At 42.6% G+C, this 26,588-nt stretch overlaps 1 protein-coding gene across 1 annotated transcript in view; it reads left to right on the top strand.

Moving 5' to 3' along the window:
- The window catches only part of grid1a (glutamate receptor, ionotropic, delta 1a), a 207,445-nt gene that overhangs the window by 158,124 nt on the left and 22,733 nt on the right, over positions 1–26,588 (top strand). The window contains exons 5-8 of the mRNA XM_053436519.1: positions 7,814–7,867; positions 15,945–16,118; positions 18,489–18,650; positions 19,322–19,441. Of these exons, the coding sequence (XP_053292494.1) occupies positions 7,814–7,867; positions 15,945–16,118; positions 18,489–18,650; positions 19,322–19,441 (510 nt within the window). The remainder of the gene's footprint in view (positions 1–7,813; positions 7,868–15,944; positions 16,119–18,488; positions 18,651–19,321; positions 19,442–26,588) is intronic.

The raw sequence follows: 26,588 nt of genomic DNA, 5'->3' as shown, positions 1-26,588 counted from the left end.
CATCCGCGAATATGTGTCTTGGTGTTCTAACCTGGTGGGCAGCGATTCCTTGGATGCAACGTGATAAACAACTCTGCAGCACATGTGAGGACTGGGAGGCTTTAGCAGGCCCGGGCGTCATGTAGGGACACTGCATTGTGGTGATTATAGTGGTGTCTAGTGAGTGGGCTCCGACTGTACTGAAATGCTTCACAAAGGCCCTCGTGCAGCCGTTGTAGCACGTAATCAACGCCGTTTATTTCTAGATGTATGAAACGGGATAAGCTCCCAACTAGTCAGCTTTTATGTGGAACAAAAGAGAGGCAAGTGTAACTCGCTTCTTTTTACTGAAGACGCTCAACACAAACCTGTTTTTGCGAGAAGCCACCTGTTCCGTCCCGAATTCAAGGGACCGGTTTAATTATTTATGTTTCCAAATAAAAGTCTCTTACCTCTCGCTTAAGATTTGTTTTTCAGGTGAGAAGTTCAACGTGAAAGGAAAAGTTGTGCGTTTCTTTATTTGAAGCTAATGGCCATGAAATGGTACAAAGTGCTTTTATGGAAAGCAGTTTCAGTATTTTGCTCACCTGAAGTCACTGGACTAATGTTAGATAATGGTGACATGTATTATTCAGTCGCATTAAAGGAGCGTTCGTCCGTGTTGTCTTTTGTCTTCGCCTGTTATATTTGTAGGATTTAGCTTTTTCAACCTTGTGCGTTGCCACTTTAGCCAGGTGTCCTTGTCCAAGGTCACCTGCCAGTTTGCTCCCCAGACCCGTGGCGTCTATCTCTTGTCTGGTCTGGTCTGGATTGTTCTTGACTAATGACACTAAAGGGCAACACAGATCTGCCTCAGTCCTCTGGAAGTAGGTGAATGAAAACAAAGGAAATGTCAGGGAGGTAGAGAAAGATCACTATCTCATCTGCATGTTGCTAAAAATAATCCTTGTTTGTCATTCACACTGATATATTATCCCGTCCTTTGACATTACGTTAAATGTCCTTCATACGTAATGCTACATCTATGTTTGTTTCCTGCAAATATAGGCGTGTGTTCTCCAGTGTGTTATTTTTTACAGCCCATTGCCTCCATATCTACATCTCTCTGCTCGTCCTTGTGATGTAACTGTAGTCACAGATGAATAAAGTAAGTTTTGGTGACATAATCAGTTTGTTCCCTGGTAATTATCCTGGTTAATTACATCCATCAGCTGTGCAATAAGGATTCAATTGAAAATATCATCAAAGATCCACAACATAAATTTCCCCCAGGTGCAGGGGTTTAGTTAATGTTCCCTGAGGGCACCCCGCAGAAATGCAAAGTAATTCCTCCTCTGCTCAGATATGGTTGCTCAAGAAGTGTGTTTTAGTGTCTTGTTAAAATGCTAACTATGTTTGAATTAAAGTTTGAAGTAAGGCTGGCTCATAAAGTCTGAGCTTAAGATTTGGTGCAGCTGTATGTGTGACAAACTGGCTGAATATGTTGGATTTTGACCTTGGAAAGTGTGTATAGTGTGTAGTTTGAGTCCAAGTATGGACTTAACCCGAACCAATCAATCAACCAATCATTCGATCAATTTGGCTGTACAGGAAGTATTGCAATAACCATATTGTTAATGCCATGCAGTTATATTTGTTGCAGAGGATGCATTGTGAACAGCATCAGAGGAAAATAACAGTAATCACTTCAAGTTCTTTTCTTCTCTTCCCCTCCTCAAAGTGTTTCCGGGGCTGGTGGGTTCAGGCCATGTCCGTTGCACTGTACAAAAACAGCAGCTGCTTCAAAAACCTTTGACCAGGAAGCGACGCTCTTCAGTCGTCCGTGGTGCTCATGAAATTTCACACCTCGTTTTTATAAATCCTGTTACTGCCAGAAATCCTCCTTCCTCACACATTACAGCTTGCCATCCAGGGAGCCGAGCACAGAGGGAGTATGTCAGAGGGACAATTAAAGAGCAGCGGCTACATACCAGCGAGATGTCTTCAGCACAGGAATTATCGTGTTACCGAGACGTCTAGTTGTTTTTAGGGAGGAGGGTGAGATAATGAGATTTCTTTATTACTTAAACCAATTTTTTGCACAGTTTCCTTTATTCGTTGGCTAGTAGAGACAGTATTTTTGCAACAAAAACACACATTCAACAATTAGGTGAACACTAGAGACTGTAACATGTTACTGGTGTTTTATATTTGCATGCTCTAATTGCAGCCTCCCTCGGTTTTGGAGCAAAGATGATGATGGAGCAACTTTATAATCAGTTGTATCATTGGGAAACAATTCTTATCAAAGCAAAGCATATTTATATATAGTGTCATAAATAAGACCGTGGAGGAACAGTGCATTGCAGCCGCTGGATACGGAGAGAAGGTTCCTCTAATTTAAGTTCCTATAATGAGGTTAATGTGCCAACTTGCCAACTGTTGAGTCGCCTAGCGGGGGCATTAGCTATTCTGCTAATAGCTGTAGCATAAGCCTGTGGGAAGATAACTACAGTACATGCTGAGAGTAGCTAGCAGCCCCGGTGCCACGGCAGCAGATGGGAGTCCTGATTTGTTTTTAATGCATCACACACGTGCCATCATCTTGGCCCGGCCACCTGGTCCTGGATATTGCCAGTGGAAGGTCAGAGGAGATTTGTTCAGGTGTTGGATTCTCACCGGAGGAGAGCACATCAGTACCCGGAGTGGCTTTGTTCCTGGTTGCATCGTTACTGCATCACTCAGGCTTCAAGGATTAGTTGATTGTGACGTGGTGCTGATGAGTCCAGATTTACACATATGGTCTAAATTCTGATATTTCTGCATGTGCACCAGGTTTGTCTGTACCAGTCTAAATGTATATTCAGGGCTGTCGGCCCCTTTGTATTCTCTGCTGTGCCGATGGAGCAGATAGAGTGGTCTGAAGATGTGTTTCCACAGCAACAGTGGCAAGGCTGGGTTCAGAAGGACTGGTGTGAATCTTTTATGACGGACCTCATTACGGCTTCCTGGCGTCTTTGTGATCCCCCCCGCACCAGGAAGAACACAGAAAGTGTCGCCGCCGCCGCCAAGACCTTCTTGATTGTCCACCCTCTTCAGATAATAACCAAATACTGAGAGTCCACGAAAGACACCCACTTCAAAACAACCGACTGCCTGTGGTTGCCAGGCACCCGGACCCGACCTTAAAACTATGGTGCTTAGCCTAAAAAACGCCCCCCCCCCCGGTCATTGAAGAGCGGAGCGAAGGAGGAGTGAGTGAGAGAGGGTGAGATTAGTTTAGAGACGACAATAATTACAATCAGGGCCTGAATGGATTCATCATATGGATAAATATATATTTGAAGAGCAGACACATGTTGGGTCTGTATCAAGATCTACAATCAGCTGTTCTTGTCACCAGCCCTGGAGGAACTAAGGATCCTGCACCCTGTGATTTAGAGCCAATTTGAAATCAGCCACAAAGGTCGTGCTGTTTAACCCTAGTAAACACATGAAGGTACAGCTTGTTGCAGTTTAGGGTCACCCCCCTGAATCAGGTGATCTCAGTGATGCTGTTTGCTCATCACTCGGCTGCCGGTAGGATTTGACACGGTTACAATTATCATTACGACTAATGTCCTGCTGACTGTCCCTGCTAGTAGCTAGTTGATTGAGATGATTGCAGGGTCATTGGTCTAAATTTGTTGTGCATTTTGAATACCGCATTTGCAATGTTGTGCTCGGAGGTTTAGATTGTAGAATGTATCTATAAGGACAAATCGATAAATCTTTACATCTCTCATAGTTAGAGTTTCAGATAGGGGACGATTCATTCACAGATACATTGAGTAACTAATATTTATGGTATGAAACTAGTGTCTCGTTTCGAAAGAGTCATTGTTGAGTTATCGTGTCATTTACAACAAATGTGTGATTTGTAAACAGTAATAAACCTTGATCATTACACAGTGTCCACCACAATCAAGGGATTTTATGATTTTTTGTGATTTTCTTCACTCCTTTTTTTTTGCTTTGTATTTAACTTCAATTTGCACGAGCAGATTTTAGTCGAGCTCGAGTAGAAACATCAGAGTTGAAATTCATACAATAAATAAGAAATAGAGATATCGTATTAGCAGCAACCAGCTAATGATCACAAACGCTAATTATAATTAGCAATTCACTTTGCTGTATTACTTAATTGGTCGTCTCACTTCAGTTTTATAAACCCGCTGATTAATAAAACAATGTAACAATGGCCTCTTGTTAATAAGAGGAGCCTCCTATTCATGTGATAGATTGGACACTTTTGACTTAATTCAAGCCCCTGATTTGTTTCTATTTACTGCAAATACAATGAATTCAACCATAAAAGATGTTTTCACGGTCGCTGCTTTAATGAGAGCAGCAAACTTTTGTTATATAATTATGCAGTAACGCTGTGGGTGAAAGATGCTTAACATCCTTTAGAAAACCACAGGATCATCTATATTATGTGTGAAGTATAAGTATGTTGTTAATTTATGCCTATCTTGTGTAAGTACTAAATAATGGTTGATACAGCTGTGTAGATGGAGACATCAGGGACATGCATACATTCATACATACAGTATATACCATATGCAGAATGCTGCTTATAGAGTTCAGCTGTGTTGTTTCTCTCTACACCCTCAATACTCTCCCTGATATAAATAGGATGGACAAAATAAGAGGATCTATGAGTATTAACACAATGCACTTAAACACATCACCATTAACATTACAGTTGAAGATTTATTGCAGGTCTGTTGCATTAGCTTTAGCTGGGTTGCACTTGACGATCCAGCAAATGAGTGAATAATCCAAATTGGCTTTGCTTTCCAATGATGGTTTTGAAATATTTAAAACGTGTCTGTTGTCATTTTCATATGCAGAAGATTCATGCTCAGCTCCTTCCTTCGCCCCCACCATTTTTTTTTTCACATCCTTCAAAACCACAATTCCCTTCCATTCCTTTTTGGCTGTCACTTTCAAATTGGAGTTGGCATTCTCTGGCTGCCTTTGTGGCACCGTAAGAACATGCCCGGGGTACTTTGCCTCTCAGATTATAGATCTTACTGTCGCGTCGTGCTGCGGCTGTATCAACAGTATAGAATATTTCTCAGATGTCACTCCAGACTCTCGACTGAGCCTCTGTCTCCAAAACCCTGTTTCTCGCCAGAGTTTCACTCTTACATCATCTCCTGTAGTGAAAGGAAAGAAAGAAAACACACAAAGGCGAAATTACTCTGCCTGGATGTCGATAGCATTTAAGGTCTCAAATGGATTTTGGGGCTTTGGTGTGATAAATTTTGAAGCAAATGGGAAAATCCTTGCTTAGTTCAACTGAAATAGGACTATGGGCGATTAGAGAAGCGCTGTTTGGGTAGAATAATGTAGGAACTGTACTTAGACACAAGGGGATTTTGTATTTAAGAACTGCACATTTTTTTAATCCTATAGAGAAACCTGGGCTTTGTGATTTCAGGGCTCTCAGCATCAGGGCTTCTTTTCAATTAAAATCCTGTCTCACGATTTCAATGAAGTACAATCTGAACTAGTGGGTCCAGTTGTAAATAGAGGGGAAACAAAACAGGCTGTGAATGTTAAGACTCGATTCATTGGTCGGTTTCGAAGCAGGGAAACTTCGAGTTCTCGTGCGGTTCAAGTAGTCGTTCTCACTTTGGCTTTCTCAGATTGACGCTGGAGGAAAATGGCGAGGCCGAGTTACAAAGAGCGACCTTGCAGCGATCGCCCGTGAATCCAGACGAGCTCTGGGTCCGTCCGGGCGGCTCTCAAACACCTCAGTGTGTCAGCGGTTATGCGTTGGTCACGTCCACGTAGCGCTGAGGTTAAACAGTGGCTCACAAACAGCATTTAGCTCAACAAAGCTTTCTCTCTCTCGCATGTCGGAAGTCGTCAGTGTTTCGGTTGTGCTGTGAACTGGTGCTGAACCTCCACTCGTGGGCTCTGTTGTGCCCAAAGGCTTCGGAGAAAACATTGCGTCCCAGCTGGTACACATTAACTAAACCACACTACAGTATTTGACTCTGTTTTTGCCATCATGGCATCCGACAGATTTTGTCTGGAACATTGAGTGCAGTTCAAGGAGTTGTCTGCTCTCCTGAATGTCAAGGTTTTTTCTCTTCGCGGCAGACAATGGTTCTCATTGTCAGGTTCTACTTTCGGACCAGGGAGACATTATCATAATTTGAATTAATGGATTAGTCACACATGGCTGGATTTGGCTGATAGTATTCCATCATCAGATTACAAATCCCCAACGGTGATCTTTTGTATTTAACCTAAAGCTTTACAGTCAATTGTCAGGCCTGTGAGGTAGTAGACGCACACACACCTTGTTTTACTGATGGCCAAATTTGTAAAGTTATTTCTACCATCAAACAGACCTATTGTGTCATATGTTTCAAGGATGGTCCTTGTGCTAATGTAATTTTCCGTTTGAAAAAAATCAACCTTGCACCATCTGCAAAAGGATATATTTTTTTACACACTGCATTAAACGATGGTAACCATAACTGAAAGCGTGAAGCACTGAGACTGTTTCTTTATTTCCAGAAGGCCGCACACACGCACCCACACACGGAGGAAACTGCAGTTCACTTTCATCTGTCTGTTTCCGCTCTTTGTTTTTGTTCACATTTTGCCTAAAGTGGCCCCTGCAGATCTACCTTTAGCGCTGTAGCCTTCATTTCTTCTCTCTAAATCCAGCTTTATTCCGCGCCTGCACACACACTCACACATACAAATGCAGGAGCCCTCCAGTGTTATGATGGGCCCGGGGCTCGTGCAACACAGTAGTGACATATTTTCTTTCTTCTCTACCTTTATCACATTTGAAAGCCACTCGACGCATGGCAGTTGCCCATATTCCATAAACATTCACCGCAGCACCGAAGCATCAGAGCATGTGTTAGAATCCAAATTTTTCTTTTCAGGCTTCCCCAAATGGGATTTGCGTGAAATAGTTTTTGCTCACTCTGCAAGACGGGGATCAACCATTTCGTCAAAATGAAACCTTTCCTCTATAAAACGATTAGAGGCACTGTTTGTTTTGGTGAGGGCACAATATGTACCATTGCAATTATGGTCCTTGGTTCCTTTGATGAAAATAACCTGGACACCTGGAAGAGAGCTCAAATGAAATCATGACGGTTCCATGGTTAAAATATCTATTTGTTATTGTAGTTTTTCTCCTCACCCTTTATTATCGATGAGCACGGTGTCGTCGAGTGAAATTGCAGAAGCCTTCCTTCTCTTACATGTTGTTATGTTTGAAACCAACATGCATTGCAGGAAATCGTTAGACTAATGACATCAATTTGCAGCGGAGGCATCAAGCATGACAGATGTCAAACATGGAAACACATCTAACAGGTGGCTGAACTCAATCATTAAATGGACGTGTATGGAAACTGCAACTATACCGAGACAGTTTACGTCATTGAATGAATTTAAAATTCACTTCACATACACATTGAGGTAGAAAAAATGTTCTTCAAGTTTTCTGCCAGCAGGTTTAAGTTGTCTTTTGCATTTTCCTGATAAATACTCCAGACAGGAAAAGCTTTGCCACAACAAAAGAGCTGCAGGATACAAAAGAAGAGATAGATATATCCCTGTACGCAGATGATTACCTTCAATTTCTGACAAAAACATAACTGTTTTGGTTCTTTGTACAAAATGTATACACAGTTGTGCTCTGTGTAAAAGGCTGTGCGGCAACCATGGAGCTTGTTCTGTCAGTAAATATGTATATTGGACCACAGATCTTGACAAGTTACGTAAATGTTTCTTAAAATTGTCTTCTTCCCCTTTTTATCTTTCACTTCAGGCTGTGGAAACCAACCTGGCATCCAAGGACAGTCACTGGATCTATGCCAATGAGGTGAGGCTAAACACACACACACACACACACACACACACAAACACTCACACTTAATACACCTTGCAACAGAGTGAATTTAGACCTCATTGTCAGTTTTCTTCCGTCAAAAAGAGTCTTGAATGCTGCCAAGGCACAACCAAGACACTTGGAAACCTGTAAGCCCGTCACCGTTTGCTTTCATATCCAATCAGATTAGCGGCACATCATTCTTTTTTATTTTTTTTTTTTTATATCTTGGCTGCCTGAGGGACTGTGCCATTATTTGATATTGTATATATATTATATTATATATATATTGCCCTGCCTTTAGCTGTTGATGTTAGTGTGCCCCTCCCCCCCCCACAGCACAATGTGTGTCTGACATTGACCTAAGTGGTCTTCTAAAGTGGCTATAACAGCACAAAATGCAGGTGCACGTTGTGAATACAGAGCAGTCGACCCTGTCCGTAGCCTTAGTGCCTCGCTGCAGCATTTCAATTGATTTAAAGTGATTTGGAGATTGTGGGGGGGGAGTCATAGGATTGACCCAATACTAAAAGCAGGGGACGAAGAGACAATGGATAAAACATTGCTGCCTCTTGATTAACCGTACCTTGCCGTACCTAATAGGCGTTCTCTCTCCAACACAAACACATGCATCACAGTCCTGTGCATTTTAATGAAATATCACTTCCTCACATCTGAACCGGTGCTCACCGCCACCACCCAAAACATGGCACATATTGATCATCACCCGGAGAGCATGATTAATGTGCACGTTGCCCCAGATGCTCGTGTTGCTTGTGCAGCACCCACAGAGATAATAAGCCTCTGTAGGGGAGGAACACTCTGCTACTGTGTGCTAAATGCATTCTGTGCACAACAGTTGAAAACACACACACACACACACACACACACACACACACACATTATTAGACTTTAACCAACAAGTTGTCATTTCTGTTTTAGTTAGGAATTCACCATGCTGCATTTCAGTGGCTTAAGTATTGATTTACAAAAGTTAATGAGGCTCAATGTGTCGGAAAGCTTCAGCTATCTGGCGGGCAAAATTACCTCATTTTTAGCCAGTAATGAGTTTTCACGGAATAAACGACCTTGTGTTGTTTTTCTTTACATAGTTTCCATCGTGGAAACTGTGTTCAACCACTCACACAACAAATATTGATTCACCAAAGAAAAGGAGACATTGAGTTCTTTCAAACTGTGTGGGTCTTGCAGCTCAAATCAAAGTATTTGTTGGATACGTGCGACAGTGAAGATGACGTTTGAAATACAGAGACGTTACTTTTCCTCCCCGCTCCCTCTCTCTTGCTCTCTTTATTTGAGCCATTTTTCTTTTCTCACAATCATTTTTGTTATCTTTTCCGACCTCTCTCCTCCCTCTCTCTCTCTCTCCATGCCAGCCTTTCATTTCATCATCCAGGATAAATCTGACAATCACCTTGAAATGAGAATAATGGAGAAATGTTGAAAAGGCTAACGAGAAAATTCAATTACAACCCATGTCGACCTATTTTCTTCACAGATGTTGGTCTCCAGAGCTCTTCTCATGTGTCGAGGAAAATAATGTGAAACCTCGGAGCACCTTAATAGACCACCTTCTTCTCTTTCTCCTTTAATGTCTTATACCTACACCAACAACAAGCATAATAGTGTAAAATGAATCCAGGCGAGTGGCTACCTGTGAAAGATTTATCTATAATTCTTGCTTATCTCTAAAGGGGAACTGGATTTAAAGGAAGGTACAAATCTACTTTGTTTCCATTAGCCTGTGATTTCATTGCTAAGCAGGTCCTTACATGGCTGATGGCGCAGAGTGCACAAGGGTTTTTAATTTCTTTTAACACATGAGACTGGGATCAGAGTAGGATTATTGGATTTATAGATTTGCAGGGTGCCTGCAGACAGTTGCTCCTGGTTATGACTGATCTGTAACACTGATTTTCAAGCAGGTGATCTGAAGCCTCACGATAACAGTGGCCCAGACGTTCGTAACAAGAGAACTTAATGGAAAATGTGAAATGCAGGAGCCACATCACACAGATGCAAAAGCAACAACATGAATAAGAAAAAGCCATTTAGTTCATGCAGTAACTCTACGTTTTAACAATAACGTCATGGGTTCAATGCTACAGGACTTTGACATCCTCAAAGAAATGTCACTGTAATGTCACTTAACACGATTCCCTCCAGAGCCACAGACGACGTTGTAAAAACAGTAATGTGTCAAATTGAACGACCGTGTAAAGAAAAAACAGAAGTTTGACAACAACACAATCAACTCTTTCTGTCAAAATAACTTCTCCTCAGTTGCCAGCACTTAGCTGTTAGCTGGAGAGTGGCCCTGATGCATTTTAAAACCAAAGGAGTGGGTTTGAATGACACACAGTTCGTGAGCGCTACGGATAAGAAAGTTATTCAACACACTAATGACCAGTAAAGTAATCTGTACACAAAAAAAGAGAGAAGCTGCATAAATCGAGTGTAAGAAGTGCTGCAGGACTTGATTTGAGCAGAAGGGCGGGGGGGGGAGTGGATGACAGGCAGGCATACGTCCCCCCCCCCGAAAACCACCCACTGAACCGGCGTGCTGCAGCTGCTCGCGCCGCAGAAGGTTATCTGCATCTGACACCGTCTACTGGACTCAGATGGATTGCACATGCAGGGAGGATTAGTTTTTTTTTCCTCCTCAAAGGCGAAAGTGGTGACACCTCAGAACGTTTGATGGATGAGGCGGCGGGGACCGCTGTGACAAGCAAGAGCCGAGGAGGACAGTCGGGATGTGACTGATGTCCGGGGGAATTTCCTTATTCTACCGATGCTCTCTACGCCTCTCGCTTCAGCCGTTCCTCCAATTAGCTCATTGCTCGTTCAAAGTAGCATTCGCATTTATTAAAACGCGGGATTCGCCCGATGCGGCCCTTCGTATCATTAACCACGAGGAGCATCCAGCCTGAAACTCCACCTGGATGTCACAAAATGATGTACTCACCCACATTCGGTGACCACAGGAGACGTCCATAGTCGTGGTCGTAAATCTGGAGGAGCACAGACAGGAGTCTCCCTTCACCAACCGCCTTATCTAAATGTTACCGTTAGTCATTTGGAGTTGAGGTTATTAAGTGGGCAATTCAAATTACACGCTGCATGTTTAATTAAATAGAACCCCGCCGCACCTCCACACTGTAATATAAGTTCCATCATTGCAATAAAACCCAACAACAACAGACACATCTTTACACTGCACGTACAGTCGGGCTGCTCTGTGCGTTACTTCCTCAACTGGTCTCGTAAACGAAGGCTGTGTAATGGGATGACCTGCTCATTGACACCGGGCTTATAACAATGAATGTAAATAGATTTTTCCGCTTCTTGAAAAAAATCTTCAGTGATCTCTCCTCATTGTTCTCGTTTTCTACGGGAGTGGTGAGTGGCTGAGTGGCACCACCATTATATTGATGGCTCTGAAGTGTAATTTGGTATGAAATTACGTAGAGTTTCCAGTTTCTTAGACCACATGTTAGAGTAAGTGGTCCTTTCTTTGTTGCAGTTTCATTCAAAGTCCTTCCCTTCCTGCACTTAGGGACTGTGAATAGGCAGACTGTTTTTCAGTTGTGGAATCGTACTGTGCATGAAAACATACAATAAACTGAATGGAACAGCTTCAATTAGACTAACCAGCAATAAGACATTTTAATTATACGACATGCTGCTGTAGGTGTTGCCTCTTTTCACAAAGTAGCCACGTCATTGCCCGACAGTCAGGAAGCTGTGGAGGTTTTATTTACTTCCACAGCTGCTCACAGAAATTGTAAAAAAAAATCACGATGTCATACCCTCAGGTACATGTCCAACTTGTTCCCCTAATGATTCTATTTCAGTCTCTTTAAAGACGCTCAGACACAGACATATATTAATCGTGTTCCAGAGACGACCTCTGAGCCCATCGGCTGATGATGAATTTGCCTCTTGGGGCGAAGGCTAATATTTTGAAGCTTCTAGCATAGACAATGTAGACTCAGGCCAAGTCTTCCATTAGCTGAACCCTGTTTACAGTCTGAATAGCAATATGAGACGTGAACGGGGTTGAGAGACGTCATAGACGACTGGATGTTTCACACCTTTTGGCTAATCTCTATTAACAGCCATCTACATATGAATTCAGATGAATTGAAAAGGCGATAGCTGATGCAATCTGTCAACGTGTTCGGCCTCTTTTGATCCTCACACACTTTGAACCTGACAACCAAAGCATGCTCAAATGTAATTAGTCAAACCAGCAACAGAAACCAGAAGGCCCCAAAATCGGATCCTGACAGATTCCGCATATTCACAAGTAGAGTCTGTTTATAGAGATTATTCTAGTTGATATCGTTATGAGTTTAATGCAAAGTATATTTTTGTGTTTAGATACCTGAGACTTTTTGAGGAAATTAATTATTAACCTGTAACATTTTTGCAGATCTGGTTTATCGTGACTAGATGTAAGGACATTTTTCAATATATATAGAGAGAAAGTTATTTGTTAAGCGCCCATGTATGTTTTTAATGTTTGAGGCCAAGGAGTAATGATTGTACTTTACATTTTCAGAACACAATATGCAGAAAAGTTTCAATTGTAGGGTTAAAGTACTGAAAATTAAAACCTTCCGATAATTGTGAGTCTCACAAATTACAAAAAGTTGTGTTTTGTGTTAATTAACGTTGTTATACCTTTTCAAATCAATACCTTACCTGCAGACAAAAGGAAAACACTCTCAGAAGACTGATGGGTGGGAGTGGTTTTGGTAGAAAGACAGTTATTTGCTTCTTTAATCAGATAAATCTCTAAATATGGTAATAAAGTAATCCTGAGCTTATTTTCTAAATTACTAATGACCTTTTTTTTCTCAACAATCCTCTGAAAGCGATAAAAACAGACGTGAATGAGAAGAAACACTCGAATGATTGTCACACACACGGTGCTTTGTTCTTCCGCCTTGACTTCCATCGCTTCTCAGTTCCGTCGCCTGCAGCTTTCAAAAAACCTTAACTCCTAATTAAATCGCTGTCATGATTACGGGTACATTTTTATTTTTTATTTATTTCTGGTGAAAAGATTAATAACATTGACTGAGCGGCACAAAGGGGATCATTTAGCTTATCTGTCAGCTGAACTTGATTTGATTAATGTATTTTGGTAGCCGGCTGTCATTGAAACATGGCCGTGCTGTACTACCCTTTTCCAGAAATCTGAGTGGGTTACCTCCAAGGAGCTCAGCACCTGTTGAGGCTATAATTCCATAACAAAGTCTCTTTATGTCCTTTTTGTTAATAAAAATAATGGGACTTGCTCCCTGTGAGATTACTAATGTTTATCCAGTGATTCTATAGTGCTTAAAACCACAGGACGACCACTTAAGTCCAAAGCCTTGATACATATCGTTTTTATTCTCTTCATGTACTAATGGTACGACTGCTAAAGATCATTGTTCCGTGTCCATTGCACAAGTGAAATACATCAAAGTGCCTTAATGACTTAATGGTCTTTACTTTCTCCTGGAGCAGAACTTTAAAGCCACGCATTTCCTCGGCCGTGCCCCGTTGGTCAGTGTCACCGCCGGGTCGGCGTGGGACACTGATGTCACCCGCGATGTTGACACCGCGCTCGGACCGGGTGGCACAGGAAGTTATAAGCTTGGACATGAGGGTTCGGCTCCGTGAACCATGCGGCATAAATTCGTCTGATTAATGTGTCACGGCGACTCATGAATATTCATTTTTTTCCACCTGACTGATTGTGAAGAGTCAGAAGTCAGCGGTTAACACAAGACGAGCTGGAATCACCTGTGGAGCGTTTTCAACTCAGATTACAGGGAATACCGGCTCTCATGTTGTCAACTCATTTTGCTCACCCTGAAGTGGTGCTGCACGAAACATTTTAACATGACACAATCATAAGAAAAAGGCACAAAAAAAAACACAACAAAAGAACAAATAATGTAAAACAAAATCAAGAGCTGAAAGAAGATAACATGCAAAGAAAGACTGAGTAATAATGGAGGCAAGATAATGAGCAATTAAAAACGACATGGAAGAAACAGAGGAAGGCCGTGCACATGGACAGAGACCGGCAGTAACAACAGAGAGGTCGATGCGAAGGGGAAAGATCAGAATGTCGGATAAGGAAAACGGATCGAGAGCACAGATTCAGGCGTGTGCTGAAAAATCATATCAATCCAGAGCTGCTTAAGTTTTGACCCGCTCATCTTTTACTATCAGATAGCGTATGAACCCATCGTTTCCCGAGAGACTCGCCGTCTCCCTGAGCATTGACCGGCGTCCTGCCCCGGAGACCAGGAGGCTGCTCTCTATCTCTTGCTTATCGATCGGGCCCTTAACAGGATGAATCGCCTCTGACCCTCCACACATGTACCGGTCCTTTCAGGAACACCAAGATCAGCCGCACTATTATTTTGAAGGATGTACTTGAAATATGCATTGATGCGTCGGTAAAATGTGAATAACCACACAGGCAGATTTCCTATGAGATGAGACTCAAGAGCAGAGATGGCATGTTTTTCCCTTGGTGTTCCAGCTTTGTCCAACTTTCTGAAGACACGCAGACTGAAGTTGGGTCCATCTGTGACTCTAAATTGTCCGTAGGTGTGAATATGTGAGTGAATGAGTGTTTGTCTCTGTATGTCAGCCCTGTGATGAAGTGGCAAACGGTCCAGGACTCACCACAGCCTCTCTCCCATAGTCAGCTGGGATTTGCTCTAGTTCCCCACACGACCCTCAAAGGGACAAGTGGGATACATGATGAATGGGTGGACAGTCAAGTGCAGAATATTTTTTGTTTTTCAGGCTCTAATCTTCAGCACATGGATTTAAAAATTAAATTTAAAAAAAAGCCATGTCACAGGTTTGGTTTGAATATGTTTACGTCAACATAGAAAGAACTGCCTGGTTGATCTTTTAAGACGTTGTGACAAAACTCAATAAGTTCAAAAATAATGGCACCCTTAGCTGCTTTGTTTTTAGTTTACTTCATATTCATGGATCCGTAATCTTATTGTAAATTGATTCTGGTGAAGCTCGGGGCCTTAGAAATAAAGGAATGCAACACAGTTGTGGTTTTATAAAAACTAAAATTCACTTACACTGTTTATGCCGGAATTTTTTGATTTGGTTTAATCAATTGGTGAAATGATTGAATAACGGGACAGAATCATATGTGAATTGACTTTAAGAGGATTGCTGTTAATGTGCAGTGAGTTTATATCCAACAAACCGCAAGAGAGAAAATAAAATTCATTAAATCAACTTGGGCAATATTCATTTTTCAACCCTAGTCTCATTATCATTGCTGTCTTTAGTAGGATCACGAAAAGCCACTTGAACAGTTGAAACTTGGTGGACGTGCAGGGTGTGGATACAAAAAAACAAAACGTTAACTCCTGGGCTGGTTCCAGGCTTTGTCTTTTTCTCATTTTCTCATATTTCCTTCGTGAATAATTCATTGATTATGATGAAAAAAGAATCAGGCTGCTTTAGAGAACTCATATTTATGAGTGTGAGCGGTTTGATGCAGCGTGGTTGAATTTCAAGTGGACGGTTGGGCCATTTGAGTTTGTTTCTTAAAACTTTAGTTTAAACTTGTTGGCCCAGTTCTTATTTATTTCTTTATATGTGGAAATTTCTGCTTTATTTGATAGAGAAAGGAAACACATGGGAGCCAGAGGAGATGACATTCAACACGCGGCCTTGGGCCAGGACGCAGACCGCTGCACTGAACGCAGCCTTGTTAGAGTTATCCTCACTTTACCACACTTTGTCTCATAACTGATCGCTCTGCTTCCCCCCAGTGCGTCATCCAATGCTTTAATTGCTAAGAAGCCAACGCAATCCCCCACAGAGATTTTGTGTCTAATCCAAAATTTCTTCTCAGAAAACTGCTTTTCAGAAACTGAAATGGTTCGTGTTGCGATTCCCCGCTGCACCGAAATCCCAATCTAATAAAAAGTGGCCACCAAACTTTTAACTTATAATAAAGGGAAATAACTTATTAAACTCCTCGTGTTATCTTCATTTTCAGGAGGTGAGCGATCCCGACATCATGGAGCTGGTCCACGGCTCTCTGGGGAGGATGACCATCATTCGTCAGATCTTCCCGTTGTGGAGGGACACCAACGTTCGCTGCATGAGGAACAACCATCGCATCTCCTCCCTTCTCTGTGACCCACAGGAAGGTTATGTGCAGTCCCTGGAGGTAAAATGGCAAAACTTTCTACCAAGTTTTATTGAAAACCATCAAAGGACACATGCTATGCTTTTTCACATTGCCCTTTCCTTCAGGTTTGTTGTATATGTAAAAGTTCTGTAACTTAAAAAGTGGCAAAGAGAACTCCTCCCCCTCATAGAATATGCTGGAATTGGTTGACCAATCACAACAGAGTGGGTCAGCTGGCCAATTAGAGCCCAGTGGACTTTATTGGGGGGGGGGGGGGGGGGGGGGACTTACAGAGACAGAGGCTGAAAAGAGGAGATGCAGCAATGGACAGTGATGAGAGAGATGTGTTTTCTAAACATTAAGACATAACAGGCCAGCACACTTGGACTTATGAGAAACCACAAGAGAAAACATTTGGCAGATATGCAAATACTTTTTTTACTTCTGAAATATTTAACATTACATCTAAAAAAAATCGTTGCTCTTCTTTTCAAGCTCCCACAAAAAGGTTCACAAAAAACCCCTCATGAATTTCTTTTTTTATAACAGAAAACAAATTCTAAGTATAAAGACGTAAAATGCATCAAAACCTCCAGAAAGAAAGATCTAAAATCTCTCCACATTCTCCACTTTACATGCAAATGCTCTGTATATTTTGCATAGATTCAGCAAAAAATAGGCCATTTACAATGGAGATGCTGAGCTCTGAGGAGGTGGAATGTGCACCGTGAAGCAGAATGATGGATGAGGCTGCACTGAGCATTAGACTAGGTGCAAGGGGGGGGGGGGGGGGGGGTGGGGTCTTCTTCCTTCTTTTCCATCCCATTTGCTGCGACTTTGAGCTTTTGGAACAACCGGTATGTTTTTCTTCAGCGGCCAACAGGAGGGATACTTGTTATCAAGTGCAGTGACTGCACTACAAAACAATCCTAGATAGTGTGTGTGTCTTATTTTCATGTTGTGTACAGAGCAAGAGCTGAGAGGTGTTGAGACCATGATTCCTACTTGATCACACTCTCTACAGCCCATAATATAATTTGAATGCAGGCACATGCAGGTCCACAGACAAGCATCTGCCAAGTGCCACATGAATATGAATATTAAGCGATTATGTATGCAACTGAATATAGATTAAACTCCCTAGATAAGGTAATTATGACGAACATGAGTGTCCATGAATATAAATGACTGCAGCTCAGTGTAGCTGGGGAATAAGGAGTGGAGTGAAATATTGTTTTAAAGTAAAGAGAAGCTTGTTTTTATGAAAGTGCAAAACTGTGAATATTGTAACAAAAGCAACATATTGTTTGTTAATTAAGTACAGAGCTGCCACAAGCTTGATAAAGATTTTCCGTGGGGGGAAAGCATTGTGTGCTCTCAAACTGATTAGCATTGATTTGAATGAAGGGTTTGTCAGGAGGAGCCCAACCTGAGGGTGAAGTCACTACGACAGTGAGACAGTAGAAATGTTTCAGCCCCATCACAGCTTTGTTATCTCTCTAACACAATGTCTTTCCCTTCTTTTGGGGCTTCGCAGTAACATCGCTCACCCTCCCAATCCATCCAGAGTGCAGTGGCTCTGTAGCTCTACTGAAATGCTCTCATTCCTTTCAAGCCCTGCTCCGGACAGATGGCGAAACCATGTGGCGTGTGCACCCACGGTTCTCAATAATTCACACAAAAGAGGGTTAAATATCGGGTAATGGCAGTTAGAGCCTTCATCAGAATGCTTCATTCATTGGATTAGTAAACAGAGGAGTCAGTCAGTGCTTTTCCTGCACAAGTCACAAGCCGTCAGTTGTGGTGTAACCTCAGAAAATCCCGCAACATAGTGTCTCAGAGTGACCCCGAGGCAAGTCGACTTGACTTGTATGATGTCTAACCACCGAGAGGTTTGGACGGAAGCCCAGATGTGTCATGAAGCGAGGGGCCTGGAGTGGCAGCTCACATTGCCTCCATGGATCTTCTTCAGTGGGAGGATTTTACTTGACTTGACCCAGAGGATCCATCAGATCTACTGTCACTCCAAGACGGGAGGCAGGACACATGACTTCTGACAGCGTGCATGGCGGTCGGAGGGAGACAGCCGAGCTGATGGCAACTCTGAAACTCATTAGGATGATGATTGAACCAGAACCTATCTTGATTTTAAGTCGTGCTAATAATTTCATATGTAATCAGCTCTCTCCCCTGATTGTTCAGTACGACAAATTAGAGACATGGAGAGTCAGAGGCTGCTGTTTTCATCTTGCCAACAAAAGGCAGCCATTTATTCCCTACTGCTTTGGTGCCACTACCTCATTCATATATCTTCCCCACTGAGCTGTGTGATCATAGTTGTCTGTGTTGCACCGACAGCAACAAAAGAATGCATTTATTAAAATTGTTCCTCCTTTTTCTCCCCCACAGGTGTCCAACCTCTACCTGTACGACAGTGTTTTGATGCTGGCCAATGCCTTCTACAGGAAACTGGAGGACAGGAAGTGGCACAGTATGGCCAGTCTGAACTGCATGAGGAAGTCCACCAAGCCATGGAACGGAGGGTGGTCCATGTTGGACACCATCCAGAAGGTATTTTACTTTGAAATTATAAGGGGGCAGCTTCTGCAGTATTCTATCATTATGAATTCTCTAGACAAATGCACATAGGAAAAGCATAAAGTATAAAACATTAACGTTTATGAAGTGAAAACACTTTGAAGTCCTTTGAAGTTCAATCCCTGCAGACGATGCAATAGATTCAAATTCAATTATTTTGAAAATACCCTGAAGGGAGCTGATTATTAAACGTGATCTCTAGGTTCGGCCTCGGGATGGATTTGTGTCAGATGTTTGGGCTTTGATCTCTTTGTGCTTGTATAACCCTCTTCGGTCTCCCAGTGAAATAAGGGTGTGAATACTGGGAAGTGGTTTGATTCCATCCATTTCAATCTGATAATGGAATTTCTCTTCCTGCAGAGAGTCACGCTGGTTTAATCTCAACCGTGTCATATACAGTATGTTGACCAAACCGTGCAGGAGGAAACAACAAAGCAGGGGCTCTCCTTAGTTCTATGTTTGTGTTGGTGCCATTTAAACCAAACTGTAAAAAAGAGTAATTTCCTAATACACAATTGACACAGACACTTTTGTTAAATAAATATTCATACAAAATTATATTGTTTGAGATGAGTTTATTACATTAACTAACGAACGCCAAAGAAAGATAGAAAGTAAATGTCCTCCGCTTCTTGTTGCTGCAGGGACGCATCAGTGGACTGACGGGAATGATGGACTTCCGTGCAGAAGGTTCCAACTCTCATGTCCAGTTTGAGATTCTTGGAACCAGCTACAGCGAGACGTTTGGGAAAGATGTGAAACGGGTGAGTCCAGAATATTTATACCCATTTATTTCCTGCTTGTTTCTTTAGGAACACACATTTCCCAATGTGGTAAATAAACATAATACAGCGATAATGATTATGTGTCCATATTTTGTTAATTTTTTCCCCCCTGCAGATTATTAATGGCTTAACTTCTTTCTCCGTTCAGTTCTTCAGATATATCCACATAGTTGCTATTTATTAGTGAAATGTATTCAGCAGCAGGGCGCCCCAAATTTTTTTCATTTCACAAAGCGACTGTGGTGTGTCCCAGTTATAGATTGTATGCATGAGACCACACTCGATTAAAGCATCCTTACAGAAAGTCCATTTTGCATAGACTTACGAAACTGTCCATTCGGTGGGAGTCGAGGGAACAGCCGGTTCTGTGAAGCCGCTGATGGAAACAGCTTTTTCCAGGACATTGTCTGGGCGTGACCTTGCACTGTGTAAGGAGTGATGCGGAAGGGAAACCAAACAGTTGCTCATTATCTCAAGGCCCCCCTGCAAATCTCTTTGGTTTAAATACTCAATTTCAGTCATGAGGACTGATGACCTGCAGGATTTTGTTCCCCCCGATACTTAATTTCCCACCACTGTTGTCAGGTAGATACAGTACATACCTGCTCTGGCTCATTTACCGACAGGGAAGAGCAAAGACCGGCCTGTCTGCTGGGATCAGAATTGAGCACCACCTTTAACTCAGACGTCCTGCGGGTCTAGTGGATTGCGTGATGGGAACAAAAACTGCACAGGAGGCTTCAAGCTGCCAATTGTTTTTTGCTTTGTTTGTGCTATTTCTGAATGGATCTTGCTTTTTTCTGTGTCCAGCGAATGTGATTAACTTGGAGGTGGAACAGAGAATCTGCTGAGTTCCTGAGAACTGTGGTCACAGGGTTTGCACATGTGTCAGTAAGGTGTCAGGTATGAGGGTGCCCTCTACTGGAGCTCAGGAATTAACCACGTCTCTCTGCTTTAATCCACCATTTCACCACATCACCCATCTTGGCTCGCAAGGTGTCATTCGGCACTGAGGGTATAATACATCAGATGCTCCCTGCTGTTCGCTGTACACAGAAATATGATGAGTTTGTATACCAGGGGTTCAGTTTGTATTTGCTGTTGTGTGATGTGAACAGTTGTTTCCACGTATTCCTCATGAAGAGCAGTGTGTGTTCGCCGGGCGTCATCTCCTCGGTGGGAAACCTGTCCGCTCTTTAAACGCCGCAGAGCTGAAGTGAGAGATTGAGAGCCTTATTTGTGCTCTCCTCTCCGAGCTGTAATTTGTTTGTCGCTGTGGATGTCCTGATTCAGTCAGGGACTTCTTGCAGAATGAAGAGAAATGGAGTTTCTTGGCAATCTATGTAGAGCAGGACTGACCAGAAGCGGTAATGAAGATTTAATCACCACTCAGCCTAACTGAAATCATGAAGCCAATTCATCATAATGTGGCCATTAGCATTAGCGAGGAAGAGACACACACGCCAAGCACAGTGCCATGTGTTTACACAAACACACACACACACATAGAAGACTTCACAAATACTTAACATTTACAGACGGGTGACGAGAAAGGTGTTGGGCCTTCACATTTAACCAGAACAGTATCAGTGCTGTTTGGCATACATTTAAAGATGGACGAAATGTTTACTCCCTAAAAACTGAGGCCAGAGTGTCTGATTGCCCCCTGGTGGCTGGCTACAGTATAGGTAAAAAACCTTGCCTCCTCCGTGTTAGTGGGAATCCTTGGTTTCGGAATGAAATGATTTATCATGTTTGTTTCAGTTCTTCGAGGTCCAAAGACTTCTTTCTCTTTTCCAACTGAGCAAGATGGCCGCCCTCATAACCAGGGTAATTTTTGGCTTCATTTCTGGTCAGTGGTTAGAAAAGGAGATATTGGGGTTCATCCATATAAACAATCTATAGAGTGAACACCGTATAAATCCAAACACTATTCTCTCATTTGGTGTTGTGAGGATTGTGGTCAGGAGCCCTGTATTTGCAGGATGGCACAACATTATCATAACAATCAAAGCATTCAAGGACCTCGCTTCCCGTTCACTCTGCTCATACATGTCCACCAGCGGAGTCGCACATTTGTTCACAGCACAGCGGAGCTCTGGAGTGCGTTCACACACCAACATGCATTGTGCACACTGTTCTGGCAGCAGGAGCCAGGGAGCACACTAACATGTGGGCATTTGTATCTCAGAATCATCGGAGAGGAAAAGGGGGACAGCCAGGCCGGATAATGGGATGCCAAATGCATTCAGTGCTGTTGTTCATTACCTGGCATGTCTCTCTGTGTCTCTGCTCACTATTTGGCAGGAACGTTTACTGGGAGAAAACACACAGATTCCTGCATCGCTCCTCTGTTTCTCTGTAATAGAGTGAATTCAGCATGTTCCTCATCCTGTGTGCTGCTGTGTGCCACTGAGAAATGACACGCCATTACATGGTTTCCTCTGCAACGTACTGTAATGTCGTGTCGGGTTGTTCCGAGTGGAGTCTAACTGTGATTGCATGTCCTGCTCCACCCCCTGACCCACATCCACCCCCTTGGAGCCATCCTCATTTTGTCTCTTTCTCCTCTCTCTCTCCCCCCCCCCCCTCTCATCCCATCACCCATCCTCTTCTCTCCGCTATCTTCTTCTCATCCCCAACCCTTTCCCCCTTCATTTTTCAGCCCCATTTTCCTCCCTCTCCATCATCGTTTATCTGCATTCAGTCCATTTTCTCCCCAGCCTGATGGCTCTTAGATGAGGCGTCTTTCTGGTTAGAAACTGTAATGAAGACTGAAATACTATTTCCTGGATGGCTACTGTGAGTTTTCTCCACCATCCGGCGATGCTGCAGAGTGATCGATGCTGCTGTTGTTGTTTTGGTTTCCCAGTTTGCTCTTATTGATGTGTCAGTTTGTCTCTAAGCAGATATTGCTAATGACTTCCAGCTTCGAAACGCAAAGCCTCTTTATAGAGGAAAGTCAATTCATTTGAATGTAATTGTTCCTCCTAGCCCATCTGGAATGCGTCATGCAGTAGTTATCTCCATGCACATGTCAAAAGTAAGATGGCAGTGTTAGAGTATTATTCAAAATCATTTTTCTACTATTCTACACCAATTTCTTTTTTTTGGTGCCTCAAAATACATTGTTCATTCAAGTAAAATATATAAAATATACGGCACCATTCATATGTCTCGTGTTATTCCTAAATAACCTTGTCTGTTTCGAAAATAAAATATTGGATTGTTGCCCGAGACATGTGGCATTGCCTTTAGCCCAAGATAACGAGAAAGGGAAACCGCCTCTGATTTAAAAGTGAAAGGATTTATTTATTTATTTAAATTTTCTGGTGACTCATTCAGCTTTCATGCCCCACAATGCTTTAAGTGCTTCTAACTGGAGCCAGTTCTCATCCCTCATTAGTCCGAGTCAATACCCTCCAAAACCAAATCTGGAGGCCACGTTTCACCCGGAGCCAGCTCACATATCGTCTCCCGCTGCCTGAACTGAGCCAAGTGTGCCTTCATCACTCCTCTGATAGATGTATTCATCAGTGGCTTGGTCTCATGAGCTCCATGTGTAATTCTACATGTAGTTTTTACTCAAAACATGCAGCCGTTGATGGCTGATATATTCATCCTATTACGTAACCCTATTTCTCACTTTCTCATCAAGGGGATATTGCACAAAATAGTCTCTGAAGGACTTTTCTCCCTTGCCAACAATAGATCTGCAGGGGGTTGGTGTTGATCCAGTGATTAATTGACCAGGTTTGGGGATATCAAGCTTTTAGAAACTAATTTTCTGGCACCTGAGTCGTTTTGAAACCTCCCCTACTTGTGTAGACATGGGAAACAGCAATGTGAGCAGGAAAATAGCGATATTTGTGTATTTCAAAACCTGCACACTTAAAAACAAAGGCATGTGATACGAGTGTAACTATAAGTTTTTACAAGCAGAAATCCCATCCACATGAGGGAGCATTTTTCATAGAAATGTATCCATAGATATCCAGGATTGTGTACTTGCAAGACTGGCCTATGAACACATACAGGATTGTCTGGACAGAAAGCACTATAACGTTTTAATATCTCTAATGAGTTTGTTTTTGTGATAAAAAAAGATAGCTTTTATCTATTTGCAATAAATCCAAAACAGAAGTAGTAAAAATGGGATCTGGGCTTCTCTTCAGGCCGAGGACTGTGGATGTGGAAAGTGACCAAACAAAGCAGAGGAGACGTCAGCCTCTGTCTCCCACCTCTAGAGTGTCAGTGTTGAGCGGTAGCGAGAGCATAGGGAAGGTCCCGCTTGCACTCGTGTGCAGCACCGCGCTGCAGAAAGGTTCCCTCACGACGATGGGTCTCTACTAGCTGCTCGCCGCTCTGTGCGTTCCAAATCACGTGCATGTGGCCTGACAAATTAAACGCTTCAAATTTAATTCTAATTCTTTTTTTTATTTGGCCAGAGCTGTCTTCTCATTAGATAATTACCCATCTCTTAAGTAATAAGAGAGAGTTATATTTTATTAACAAGCCACGGTGATCAGTGCCAGACACCTGTTGATACTGAAATCCCTCAGCCAACGATCAACACCATTAAAAATAAACCCACAGCTCCTCTAACATGTCTGTTATAACAGCAGAAAACACAGAAGCACATGTCAAGTATCACAGGGAGGTTATAACTCTGCAACATGGTAACACTGCAATATACAGAGCTTTAAATGCATCCATTTACATTTACATAATCCTGCTTTAACGTCTCGAGCTGGCAGGGTTCACTCACAGTTGTTCCACCCTGACCTTGAATCCTCCCGAGACTTTTGCATAACCGGATGAAATGTGCATGATGCTTCTCCGAATCCCTCAAGTGCTTATTAAAACAATGGAGAAGAATTGTTACCAAGCTTATCGCCACAGAGTTCATTTGAATTCACAGCGTCACCTGCAGACCTTTGTTTTTCTCACTTCACAAGATGACGAAAAAGAATATTAAATATTATTAGTTCACATACGACGAGTTGAAAAGAGAGTCAATTATATTTTTAACGAGAACTGGCAAGATTGAGCCCCGCTCACTCTTACACGTTCATTTCCACACTGTGCCACGATATCACAAGGCTGATCTGTATGCAGCGAGGTAGTGAACCTCAGTCTTTCTTCATCTCTTTTTCGAAGCCACACAACAGTTTACTTTGAAACAGAGCCGAGGATAAATCCGTACACTGCCCTGATCCAGCCACTGACACAGATATTCTTCAAGGCAACACAGGGAAATGTGTGATCACCCAAAGCTTTCATTTTCCCACTACAATTTTTTGATTTAATTTTCTGAGGGAGTTCAGCTCAATCGAGGAAAACTTAATCGTGTTTCCTTCTCTCATGCTTCTCGTCCTTTATCCTTACTTTCTTTCCCCTTTAACTCACTTCTTCATGATTTAAATTTGTTCAACTCTGGATAGCACAGAGTTACAAAGTCAGTCCTGCCTCGTGTAGCTTCGTACACGTTAGAGCATCATATTTAAACCAGGACAGATATTTCTTTCTTGACTAATTGAAACGACCGGCTGGATTTTCACCATGCTCCCGGTGATTAGCTATTAAACCACTGGCACTGATCCAGTCGGGAACATATGTACTGTATGCAGTTACGCAGAAATTATCATAATGCGTAGGTGTACACCTATACATGCATATTCATGTGTTCAGAACACTCAGTCCGTAGAACAGTGGAGTTCTGGGTTCTCCCTGTAGCTCACGTGGAAGAGGGGACTGTGCACAGAGTGTACACAGAGTCCTTATCCCATCAGCTGCCTGGGTTCAAATCCAGCCTGGAGCTTCTTCTGCTGGATGTCACCCCCCCTCTCTCTCTCTCTTCTCCACCTACCTACCCTGTCTCTCTTTACTGTCACTGTCAAATAAAGCAGAACAAAAAAAAATGAATAACAGTGGAAACTATGACACATGCAGAGAAAACTGATTCAAGACATGAGCAGTAAATAAGGCAGGAAGTGACAATGCGACAAACAATATAGTCAGTGCACTCACACACACACACACACACACACACACATGCACACACACGAGCGTCTCGACTATCGAGTTGGCATGGCAGACAAAGCCCCATGGGTCAATAAGAGGCTTGGTAGCATGATGGTCTTGTCAATATGTAAGCACCTGATGGACTGAACTAGGAAAAAGGGAAACGAAGAATAGCTGCAACCACCTCCATCTACGATTATGCATCTGTAATGATGCAGTTTAGGTTCCATGAAAAGGAAGTGGGTCATTTCCAGGAGATACAGAAATTGCAGCCGTTGTGGGCTCCATGAATCCAGGGCTATTTGACTGCTGTCCCTTTGTCATTTTCAAACGGTAATTGGCATTTTACCCAGCCCCATTATAGATGATCACTTTTGGGGCATTATGCATCATAACCATGAGCTAAATTGCGGCGCTGTTATTTTTGGGACTTTTTAAACGGGATATCGCAGAATCCCATCAGGACAAAGAGGAGATATAGAAGGAAACGTACAGTACAGTAGCTCTTGGATTCTGATAGCTGTGCGTTTATACAGGAAGGCTGTCTCCACCTTATCATCATCGACGTGATGACACTTAGAAGGGAAAATCTTTGATGAGATTTGGCGTTAAGATGCAAAATCGGTTTTCTTTCATTTCACGTTAAGTATGTTTTTTTGTATCGCTGTCGTGTCCTTGAAAATCTCATGTCCGTGCGATTTGTTCACGGTTAAAGTGAAGAAATACTTCACCCGTAAATCCAAGCTGGTATTCAGAGAGCAGAGTGCGTCCAGTGGAGTGTCGCTCGTTCACATGCAGGTGCCGTGGCGGTTTTGTTTGTGACCTTCCCGGTGGCGTGTTGATGTGCAAAGCTCTGTGAAGTAGAAGTGTTCCTCTTTAGTGTTCTTCAGTTTTACAGAGCAGAGATTGCTCGGCTTCTTTTTTTTCACCGAGGACAAAACTGCTCATGGAGAAAATAGCTGTGAAGCCGGCAACGCACGCTGACATTTCCCCCCCCCCCCCCCCCCCACAGACACACACAAACACAGACAGACACACACAGACCGGACACAGCTGCATTCATCTGGATACACAGATGAAGTCGACAAGCTATTACAATTAG

This window comes from Pleuronectes platessa, chromosome 12 (genome assembly GCF_947347685.1).
Source record: "Pleuronectes platessa chromosome 12, fPlePla1.1, whole genome shotgun sequence".
Taxonomy (NCBI): Eukaryota; Metazoa; Chordata; class Actinopteri; order Pleuronectiformes; family Pleuronectidae; genus Pleuronectes; species Pleuronectes platessa.
The sequence above is the reverse complement of the archived record's forward strand: the minus strand, read 5'-3'. Positions and strand labels throughout refer to the sequence as shown.